An 11,544-nucleotide genomic window follows, 5' to 3' on the forward strand; every position below is an offset into this window, starting at 1 on the left:
AGAGCCTGTGATTTCAGCAGCTCACGATTTTATTTTACATCTAGATGCGTAAGAAGGGTTCCGTCCGAGGCACGTCGGCTGCTGATGTCTAGATGAGTCCCCTGTAGGGTCAGAGACAATACCAAACTGTGTAAGTGAAGACCTGGGTGACCAGAATGCTTAAACACCAGAACCTTTTTGGTAATGGGTAGTTAACTTGCTGAATAGAGACAGTGTGTTAAATGTGGTTTAATTTTTAGAATTTAAGAGAATTTAATATATTTCAGACATTGACAGTGAATACGAGTTACTGTTGTATAAGAATTTCATCTGTGGAGCAGGCTGGATTTAGTAATCCCAAGTTCGTTCTTAGTGCTGCAGGTTAGAATCCAGCTGCCAAGTACACTCACTCACCATGCAGCTCATTTCCCATCGACAACCAGTTAACTGACCTGTTTCTCACTAGGGCCTTTTGTGGTTAGTAAGGAAACATGTGAAAGCATTTAAAATCAAAGATCCTTCATCCCATGCCATGAGGGTCAGTCTCAGTAATCCATTGGATTTGAAATGTTTTTCTGAATACCAGGAAGCCTTCCTTCATGTTGACTTTTCAGGGATCTTTACATTTAGCTTTAATATGTGTAAATACACTGGTTTTCATTTCCAGTGTGAAATATTTGTATGGTGTTACTTTGTTCATACACATTTACATGCCAGATAAGAGATTTTCTTATAGGGGAGAAAAGAGAACATCAGAATCTAGCCCACATGTTGAGACCAGGATGGGTAAACAAAAACAGGCATTATACTGTTGCCGTTTGTTAATGCTGAACTGTGGTGTCTATTGAGGAAATGACAGGACAGAGCAGTCCTCTCACCTGCTGTTGCTTTGCGGCCCCCTGACATGTGCTGCCTGCTTTTCAGTTACTGAGCAAGCGGTGTTCAGGCCTGAAGGAAAGCAGCACCAAGTCAGAGTGGAGGGCTCCTCCAAAAGCCCTTTGCTTAAAACTCAGTGCTCACTTAAAAGTTTTAAAAAATTTATTGTTACTTTCATTAAGTTTTCCTGAGTTTCTGTCATTATTTCTGCTTCTAACCTATTTTCCCTCTGATGAAACAAAGTATATGCTCTTAGTAAGACCTGAATCAAGAGGTTAAATGTTAGAAATGTAGTAGTTGGGGTGTACTGTCTGCCAGAAGTTTTGCTACACTGAGGATTTTTTCCCTAGAGAATGTTTGCGACAAGCTGTGGTCTAATGTTTTTTGTGTGTCTTTGTGTGTTTTTGTATTTTAACACATTGCACTGTCTCTTGCTTTTCTTACAGTTACGTAATCAAGGTCAAGTAAGGGGAACCAGTGCAGCCAGTGATGAATGAAGAAGAATCTGACCATGTCTTGCAGTGTTGACGTTTCCCAGACGTGTGCTTGTGGGTCTGTGCCCAGAGGCACGGGTCCCAACTACGTGTGTATATATGTTGGTGTGTGTCAATCTGTAGCTGTATATAAAACGCATGTAGAGCTACAGATCCCAGTACACACACTTGTGTATATATGTACATACAAACATACTGAAGGGATTAGTACAATTTCTCCAAAGTACTGTACCTATCTTCAGCAAGAATGCAAAAGAAAGTATTTTCAGTATATATACCTGGAACAGATTTTAATAATTATCAGAGTAATGCCATTAATGGATGAATTGACTGCAATGTAATACTAGCTGGTATGTTTCGTAAATGGCAAGTTGTGGACCAAGATATATATATATATATATACATATACATATATATATATAACCTTTTATTACTTTTTTGTTCTTTTAAATCAGTCTCTTACAAATTTTAATTTTAGTCCCATAATCAACAGAATCCCACAGGAAAGTTTATTAAAAATCTTTTGGTATTCCAAGGAATCTGGAATGAAACTCTGAATGTATTCAAAATCATTTTTCTGGATTTTTGTTATCATTCAGCCAAATTGGACAATATCTATTAGTGAAGAGAGTTACAGGCCAGTTTTTACTTGTTTGCCCCTGAGGTAAAGCTCCTTTTAAAAAAATTCCATTTTTTATTGAATTTTTGTATTTTAAATTTCAAGTATTTTTCTACATCAAGTCTAGGAAAAATGGAAATGACGGTCTGTGATTTATTAAAAAAAAAAGAACACTGTATAATTTTTCAGGCTTCTGTTATGCAAAGACAGAAATTGATGAAGAAATTAATAGGATTGTAGGCTGGAAGAAAAACTGGAAGTATAGCACTTCCATGGAGTCTTGTTTCTAAAATGACTGTTTTCTGAAATTGCAGCTTGGAGACTATGCAAATGATCTAGATTCCTCACAATTTAACACGGTAGAACATAGATAGTGATGACGTTTTGCTCTTTTCGGGTTGAAATATATACTTGGAGGGGCAGATGCTGCGTATGAGACAGGAAGAGATTCAGAGGCAGTTCGAGGCCTGTCTGCACACGGTTAGGAGGCCCGGCCCGCGGCCAGCGCAGCTGCACCCGCTGGGGTGTGCTCTCCTGGGACGTCATTGGAACACACCCTGAACATGCATCCGGAAAACGCAGCCTAGAAGCTGCTGGCCTCCTTTTTTCCTTTTTTTTTTTTTTTTTTTTTTTAAAGAAAAGAACAATAGCTAGGTAAGATTTTTATCATCTTTCTCTGTCCAAGTCTAGTTCTTCTCCTGTCAGTCCTGGGCGCTCGAATAGAATGTTGTCGTTGAAGCCTTCAGGTCCCAGCCATCTTCTTTAACCTCCCACCCCTCCTGCCCCACGCCAGGCCCCGTGGTCATACCACATTCGTAATCCGATTCGCTGACAAACCCGCCCTCCCTGCTCCCTGGTTTCCCGCAGAAGCCCTGTGTCCCCACTGAAGTGATCAGAGTGGCCTGGACACGGCTGTCCAGGGTCACTCCTATGTGGCAACACCCGGTCCCCTCAGCTGCAGACCCCACATCGCACGTGTCCTCTGTGTACTCAGGTTCAGAACCGACGTCTACTCTCTGGGCACTGCTGTAAGATGGGTTTTGTCAAGAGCATAATCATTGTCTGCAAAGTGTCTGATGCCAGGAAGATTATTGCTAATCTGGTGAAGTGGAGAGTCTCGCCTTCTCCTTTTGATGAACTTAACTCTAACTGGCGTCTGTAGCATCATTTGGGAGCTTGGGCGCACGTGGAAATGACAGCCCAGCGCATGGACTTTAATGTTTCTCTAACAACTGTGGAGATTTGAGGGAATGTGTGGTGAGTGTAAAGTCTCTAGTTTACTTGGCAGTCTTTTGTGTAAATTACAGGAAAACAAAGTAAATGAAATTTAAACAGAAAATAAATTTGATCACAAAATGCCACTTGTGTGCTTGAGTGGTGGTTCGCCTGATGCCACGTCTGGTTCAGAACACGGTGAACCGCTTCTCTGCTGTTTTTCAGGAATTCTGCGATGTGCAGCACTGTCGCTTTGGGGAAGCATCTTTTTTCTTGTTTTTATTGCAAGCCTCTGTTCTGGAGGCGTGCCTGTGCCACCTCAAGTTGGTACATTTGATTTCTTAAATAATTTTGTCTCTAAAAGCTGAACAGTAAAAAAGGATTATATATTATTCTCAGAGGTTGTCTAAAAAATTATTTTTTAAGGGGAAAATTATGGAAAACCCATAGTATTGGTTTTTTTTTTGAAAACCCATAGTATTTTTTAAAGTACTCAGGATTTTGCCATTTCAAGACCATGGCTTTTTGGTTTGCAGCCGGGTTTCACATCTCCTCTTTGGGGACTTCGTCACTTCCAGTCTTCTGGTTTTAGACACACAACTTTTCTCGTGGTGCCAGCTTAACATTCTAGAGCAGTTCAACCTTCAGAGAGGTGGCCGGCTATCTAGATGGATTTAGTGTAATGTTGTATTTCCAAGGTGTTCTTGTGTGTGTGTTCCAAGGCGATTTCCTTGGCGTTTTACTTCAGAGGTGATGCTTGCATTCTCGTGCACTGCCCGCCACCCGTGGGCTCAGCAGTGCGCTTGCTTCCGCAGCTGGCCCTCAGGCCTCCTGGAGGTGCCCCAGTGAGCAGCAGAGCGGAGTCCAGTGTGGGAGACCGGCGTGTGAACAGGTAGGCGACGGCTCCGTCTGACGAGTCGTCGTCTGACAGTAGAGAGTTGGTGGAAAGACACCTGAGACGTCATCCACGTCATACATAGGAGAAGGCTAAAGTCCAGGCTGAAGGCAGCTAGGTAGCGGGGTCCCTGGGAGCCCCTCTCCTGACCCCTCACCTTCCGTGTGGAAGGAGAATGTTCTGACTGTTCTTGGACTCAGACCTAATACCATTGAGAGCCACTGGATGTTAGGAGATAGAGTTGAGTGGGTCCAAAATTGATTTTTTTCAAGTTGCCCTCATCGTCAGTTTTAGAGTTGGGGTCTTCACACGATTGGAGGGAGGGAGGGAAGGTGCTCGGAGACAGGTTAAAGGTTGTCCTGATGACCCTGGAGCATCTACCGGGCGTGCTTCCTAGGATCCCTGCCAGGGTCACTTGGCGTTTTCTGACTTGGAAATGTTAAGCAACCACGATCTCTTCAAAACCAGTTATTAAACTAGATTGGATTAGGGAAAGTAGACAACTTTGAGTGTTCCGTTACACTGCTGAGCACTGGTTCAAAGCAGTTCAGCGCATGCAAACCAAAAGCTCTCAATCTTGGCTCCACTAAGACTCACACAGGAACCTTTAAAAATACCAGTTGCCCACCAGTTGCTTTTCTATGGCTTGTGTTCAGTGTGCCGTTTTCAAATGACAGGGGAAAGGCTTAGAGAACTTCCAGTCTCCTCCTGGAAGACAGTCAAGAAGACCACCTTCTCTCTAAGTCATCAGACTCCTGCTGGTTCTTCAGAGCCCAGTGCCCACTGTCCACACAGCCTTCATTTGCCTAGCATGACTGCCAGCGGCCCATTCCCCTCACTCAGCTCCTACAGGCTCTGCTGCCTCGGTTAATAATGCTCATTGCTTGTCATCTTTCGTGTGTCTGTACGTTCCGCTTCCCACGTGAGCTGGGGAACTCCTCCCGGGCAGGGGTCACAGTGGCACCCCAGAACCGCCTCTCCTGGTGGAACGTCTGACTCTGAAGCTGCTCCTGCCCACAACGGACTCCTGCCTGTGCCGTGCAGGGCTGCTTCTGAATCCTGGGGTTAAAGGGGTGGGGAGCATAACCAAAAAAAAAAAAAAACCGTAAGATCAAATTTCTCCTCTCAGAGAATCAACCCCTGACTGCCAGCGGCCGCAGGAGGTAGCACTCCTGGTAGCTCAGCATACAAAGTACATGGAGAGAACAGACGAGGGAGCTCCAGGTCTGCGTGTCATCCTCGCTTTCCAGATGCTAACAGGAGCTCTGGTGGACTCTTCAGGAGTCTAAAACCGAACTCTTTAGTCTTTCCTCCTCCTCCCATCACTTAACTGCATGACTGGCTGTGCTGCCCAAGCCAGGAATCTTAGTTGATCACTGAGTCTTAAAAGTGTCCCCAAGTGCTTGTGAAATCCTGCTCCTCTTGAGGTATCCTGGTGCAAGCTGTGCAACCGTGAGCCAGCCTCTCATCTGGGGCAGGGGGCCTGCAAACACAGTAAATGTTTTTGGCTTTATAGACCATGTGTTCTCTCCCAGCTATTCAACTCTGCCCTTGCAAGGCAAAAACGGCCATAGACAATAGGTAAAGTAAGCATGTCTGTTCTGATAAAACTTTATTTACACAAACAGGCAGTGGGCCAGATTTGGCTGTTGAGGCCATAGGTGCCAAGCGCTGGACTACACTTGTAAAGCCTTAATGTGGCTCTGTGAGAGGTGACTTTCTAGAACGGCTCCTGATGGTGCTGCACGCTTGCTTGAACACCTGCGTGGCTCCCCGGGGCCCCAGAGACCCGTGCAGCTGAGGCCTGTGAGCAGTGAGAGCTTCAATCTCCTGTTTGTAAAGTGGAGCCAATGATGCTTGTCCACCTCGTGGCCATTGGATGTATGAAGGGACTGGGTGCTGTCTCTAGAAAGGCTCCAGCCTTAGGAAAGCAGTCGCTGCTGTTTGCCATCTGATTGCCAACCCAGAGTCAGACACGCACAGACCAGAAGTTGAAGAGTAGAGCTGTGCTAACAAAATTTGTTGACGTATAAAATACAAGATAATCCCAGGTAGCTAAACTCTTCCCAACTGGCATATTTTTACGTTGCTGTGTGTCTGTTGCCCAGGAAATACTATCTGTGCCTGTGAAACCAAAATGCTATTCTCGTGGGAAAGCTCACAGATGCCCTATACATTTTCCATAATTAAAATCTGGTTCCTTCCATAGATGCCATTGCTAACATGTTAACCTGAGTTTGGCCCCCATGGCTCCTGACCGGGCACGGTAAGGCTAGGCCTGGAAAACAGCCCAGAGTTTTCCCCAAGTCAGTGACACTCTACCTTGGGTCGAATCTGTTTACTCCTTGGGTTTCTGAGAAGCAGTAAAGCACCGTGACACGTCTCCGCCTCGTGGATCGCTTATATATTCTGACACCACCTGCTCATCAGTCGATAGCAGAATTGCCTTGCACTCCAGACTGAGGGGGCTTCATGAAGTGGAACGGAGGAGTGGCTTACGGTGTTTTTTAATGTAGGTGCTTAACAAAAGCCTCGCCTCTGGGCATCCCATTGCACGCCAGCTCCCTGCAGCCCCGAATACTGATGACTGGCGTGCTCGCTCAGAGCCACCTCCATTTTCCCATGGCCCGGGAAGCCCTGAGACCACTCAGCCTGCCGAGAGGGGCTGTTGGTGCGTCCCATCCATGCTGTTCTGTAGCTATCGCTCCAGAAAGATCTTTCCCAGAGACGCACTCTGTAGGATGGGGTTGCTCCCAAGGAAGGCTGGAGGGAGGCTGAGGATCAGGCCCAGAGCAGCCGTTCGTTCGTGTAGATCAGAGGGTGGCAGATCTGTTCTATGAAGGGTCACGTATTTCATAAATATTCGGGGCTTTGTGGGCCATGCAGTCTCTGTCGCAGCTACTCAATACTGTCTTTGTAGCTCGAATGCAGCCTCAGATGTTGTGCAGATGAATGGGTGTGGCTGGGTTCCAATAAAACTTTATTTGCACAAACAGGTGGTGGGCTGGCATCTGGTCCTAGGGCCATAGTTTGCCAATCTCTAGATTCTTGCCCCACCTCCACCCCCCACCAAAACAGTCAACATTGAATAGTGTCTGTCAGGCATTGTTCTAAGCACAACATGTAAATGGCCTCCTTTAATCTTCACTACCACTGGCTCAGTGGTAAAGAATTCACCTGCAATGCAGGAGATGTGGGTTCGATCCCTGGGTCGGGAAGATCCCCTGGAGAAGGAAATGGCAACCCACTCCAGTATGCTTGCCTGGGAAATCCTATGGACAGAGAAGCCTGGAGGGCTGCAGTGCATGGGGTCTCAAAAGAGTCGGGCGTGACTTAGCGACTAAGCACCCCCCCAATGAAATAGATGCTGTTACTGCCCCCTTTCACGGACGAGGACATTGAGGCCCAGATAAGGGTAACTGTGTTAGGTATTATTACGGAAAACAGTGGCGCCAGGGATCTTACCCAGGGGCCACTGCGGGGTCACGCACAACCTCTGCCCATCACCCCTGTGTCTCCCTGTGTTTGAGAGCTGCAAGGTTCCACGCCTGTGCCATATACTGACATAAGGAGCTGGCATAAGGAGTGGCCACAATGATAATTCCACTGAGGACACTCGTGTTCTCAAACACCACTTAGGAGCAAACTTCCATGACCAATTCTTCCCAGTGCTCAGAGCCAAGAAAGCAGTTCTTCCTAAACGGTGCTGGGTTTCCCCGTCAGTCTAGATGTCAGGAAACGCCCATGTGGCATTTTATGTCCAAACTGAGGCCACCTCTTTAGGCAGGCTTCCTAGCATCACTCCACCCACACCCACCCAGTCCCCCTTGCCACCCCTCCTACTTGAACTTTGAGGCGGTGCTGTGACGTTTGAGGGCCTGTGCCCGCACCTCCTGGTTGGAAGTCCCCTCAAACTCCTTGGGGGAAAGGTTTAGTGATGATTCTGACATATGTAGAAACCCAGTGTGTGCCCCGTCGAGGTGAGAAGTCAGAAGAACTGTAGTCTTCAGCTGCGGGTAATCTTAAGGCCCGTGGCCCCCTGGAGGGGGAGGCCACCGTGGTGGTTTTGTCAGCATGGTGGAATTTGGGGTAGTTTCTTTTCCTCCGAGAATTGTCCTCAGTATCTTTCTTTACAGAAGACTCTTGAAGCTATCCCTGTGAGGCACGGGACCTTGAGAGCACTTTCCCGTGTGCGTGCCCGGCCGTGCCTTCTCTCGCTGAGGGTAGGAATTTTCGCTTCGGCAGCTGGTACCCCATGAGATCACCCCTTCCCCTAGGCATGTGCCAGAAAGCCGTCGGTGGGGGGATTTCAGGATTCCTCCCAGCCCCTTCCAACCCAACAGGCTCAGATTTTCCACTTGTGTGATTGAGGTCAGCGCCTGCATTCCGGCTGGCGAGCTCCCCACACATGCGAGCGCCAGGCCTCAGGCAGGGGCTTCTCAGACTCACCCTGGAATTCGGCCCCCTCCTTGGCCCTCTCCTTCCTCCTCGCCGCCCTGGATCCTGGGGTTAGGGGGGAGGGGGTGCTCCGTCGGAGACTGGGGACAGCCTGGCCCAGCCTTGGCTCTGGGCCACCAGGCTGAGATGCAGGCCCTGTGTTTGCTCAGGCCCGAGAGAGAGTACGGACCAGTCATCTGGCCAGGCGAGGAACAGTGGGATTACTGTTGCTTGCCAAGAGCTCCGTTCCTGTCCTTGTCAGTCCGTCCACCAGAGAACGTGGAGGTCGTCAACCGTGACCACTGCTGTCGGGTTTACTAACGGTCACTGCCGCTGTCTCTCTAGACATGGGGGCTTTGGCATCCACCGCCTGCGTCCCAAGCCTGACATGTCCACTTACTGAGCAGTGGCCCAACAAATACGTCTCAGCCTCTCTGAGCCTCACTGTCCTGCCAGTGAAGGCTGGGGTGATAATACCAACATGGGGCGTGGCCTGGAGACGTGAATGTGTGAGCAATGTGTGGAGACCTCTCCAGCACTGGACTTGCCCTGGGGTTGGTCGACTCATCAGCTAGGGGTCCAGCCATCCTGGTTCATCCAGGTAGAGGGGTTTCCTGGGAAGCTGGACTTTGGGTTCTAAAACCAAGACAATCCTGAGCAAACTACAGCAGTTGCTTACCTTATTCTCAGCCCCAAATATCAATATTCTTGAAGCTAAAAGCTTTCATTTAACAACAAATACAAAAGCCGAACCCAGATTGTATAGGAAACAGACAACCTTGCCTTGCAGCCTCGTGTGCCCCTAGACTACCTCTGTCGCTCCAGGCTGGGGAGGCCTGGCCCAGGGGCCTGGGACTGCTTTCCTTAGGCGGGATGACCCATCGTGGAGGGAGCGAATCCCTTCCCCACCCTCTGCTCTAGCTCACGGTCCACCCTACCACCACCCCGGAGGGAACAGGAAGTCCTCACACTTCCCACAGATCAAGAAGCTGACCCCGGCTGACAAGAGGCAATGCTTCCTGTGGCCAGGGCCTCTCTGCCCAAGCAGGTGGGTCAGGTTATTCCTTCCATCTTTGCTTCTAGGACAGAAGCCAACCTCGTTCTGTACTGGCCCGGCACCCTCTTCATCCTCACCCTCACCTCCAGGCTCCAGCTACATGCGCCTTTTCCCAGTTTCTGAGACCTGAGCCCCAGGTTTGGACAACCTCTTCCCTTCCCTGTTCATCCTTCAACCTCAGCCCGCCTGGGGATGCGGGCCCAACCTCCCAGACGCCTCCCCTGACCTCCCAACAAGGCCAACATCCCTACTGTATGCTGCCATTTCTGCCAAGCTGGGAGCTCCGTAAACGCAGGGACCAGGAGCACTGGCGGCATCGGCCACCGAGAGCTCAGGGCCTCCCCACTGTCTGCCACGGAGTCATCCACGCGCCACAGATCTGCTCGGAATGCATGGAGCCGAGAAGCCCCAGGTTTAACCCCTGCCCTCTCACGCCTTTCCCACAGGGCTGCAGACAGGCTCTCTCGCGACCATTACCTGTTAAGCCTTCCCCTTTGCCCTGCCTGCAGCCCGGCCGAGGCCACGTCCCAGTTTAAGAGCTACCCCACCTCGCTCCCCTCCCCTCCTTCGTGAGGAAATATTTCTGTTTTATGACTAACTCTGCTCCTCATTTCTCTCGCGTTATCTTAATGAATTAACTGGGTCCCCATCGTTCCCTGGGGCCCCCCACGGTTTATGAGCTGTACAGCAATATCTGCGATCTTAGTCAACCCACACAGTTGTTGTGCTGGTTCCTATTACAGTAATTGGCATAAACTTTATTCTTTTGCAGAGAGATTCTTTTTTGGCCCACTGAGACTGCATAACCATCTGCCATAAATTGAGACTAGTACGGCTTATTTTGGTGAATGCAGAATTGGATCCCATTCTTTACTCTGTGGCTTGATTCAACTTCCAGATGGTTAATCCACATGAAGTAATAGGAATGCACCACAGCTCTGCTTAGCTGAAGATGGAGACGTAATATTTATTTGCTGATGTGGAGGCCTCCGAACGCTGCCCTGTCGGGATGTCGGTATAAAACGCAGCAGCACAAAAATGTCAGCTTGTCCACAGGAGCAACAGTGTTCCTCTGAGTTGCCATGGGGGATCCCCGATGTCATTTTTTTTTTTCTTCTTCCCGGTCTGCCCTTGACCTAATCTCAAGAGGTTTTGTTCTCTCCTGGGCTGTTTCTTATCAGCTATGTCTGCCCATGGAGCCGGCTTTGCATCTGCTTTGACTTTAGTACCTGTGACATTTTCATTAATACTTCTTCAAGGTTGAGCCTTGATTCCAAATATCCTGCAGCTCAGAGAAGCTGAAGCTAGCTGTGCCTGGCTGGGGGGCTGCTGGGAAAATTGGCCTGGTGGTATCAACAAGCTTGGACATCTCCACCCAGTTAGGGTAATCAATCTGTTTTCATTGTTACTGCTCCCCCACCCTAGCTTGCCACATTGCGGGGATGGGATACTCAGATCTAGGTCAGCAGATTCAGGAGGCTTAACCCTCAGTTGTGCTTCCACTCCCAGCAGTCTTGACCGCCCTGTCTGGCAGGATTACACATCCCCACCAGCCAACCCAGGTGGCTCAATGGAAAAAGAACCCACTTTCCAAGGCAGGGAGTGTGGGTTCCATCCCTGGGTCGGGAAGATCCCCTGGAGAAGGAAAAGGCTAGCCACACAAGTGTTCTTGCCTGGGAAATCCCATGGACAGAGAAGCCTGGTGCGTTATAGTCCATGGGGTTGCAGAGAGTTGGACACGACTTAGCGACTAAACAACAACCAGCCAACTTTGTCCTTGCAAACTCGCTCTGGACTTTACAGCCTGGCCATGTCCCCACCCCATCCCAGGGAAAACCGGGAACCCTCAAATATCCTGGGGCAGACTGGGGCTTAGGTCCTCCTCTTTGCACCTGCGCAGGTCCCCGGGAGCCACCTGCATTTGAATCACTGGAGGATCACGTTAAAAATGGAGACTCCTGGACTGAGGGAG

At 49.0% G+C, this 11,544-nt stretch overlaps 1 protein-coding gene and 1 long non-coding RNA gene across 3 annotated transcripts in view; both read left to right on the top strand.

The window, feature by feature from the left end:
- PITPNB (phosphatidylinositol transfer protein beta) overlaps positions 1-3,327 on the top strand; it is a 63,445-nt gene extending 60,118 nt beyond the window's left edge. Inside the window, exons 11-12 of one of the 2 annotated variants that reach the window (XM_018061054.1) lie at positions 45-130; positions 1,302-3,327. In XM_018061054.1, the coding sequence (XP_017916543.1) occupies positions 45-92 (48 nt within the window). In that variant the 3' untranslated portion in view covers positions 93-130; positions 1,302-3,327. The remainder of the gene's footprint in view (positions 1-44; positions 131-1,301) is intronic. The other variant, XM_018061053.1, reaches the window with a different exon arrangement.
- Positions 7,359-11,236, top strand: LOC106503043. The gene is made up of 3 exons (XR_001296720.2): positions 7,359-8,301; positions 9,599-9,709; positions 9,847-11,236. It is a non-coding gene; the product is annotated as an uncharacterized LOC106503043 (long non-coding RNA).

Source organism: Capra hircus, chromosome 17, assembly GCF_001704415.2.
Source record: "Capra hircus breed San Clemente chromosome 17, ASM170441v1, whole genome shotgun sequence".
NCBI lineage: Eukaryota > Metazoa > Chordata > Mammalia > Artiodactyla > Bovidae > Capra > Capra hircus.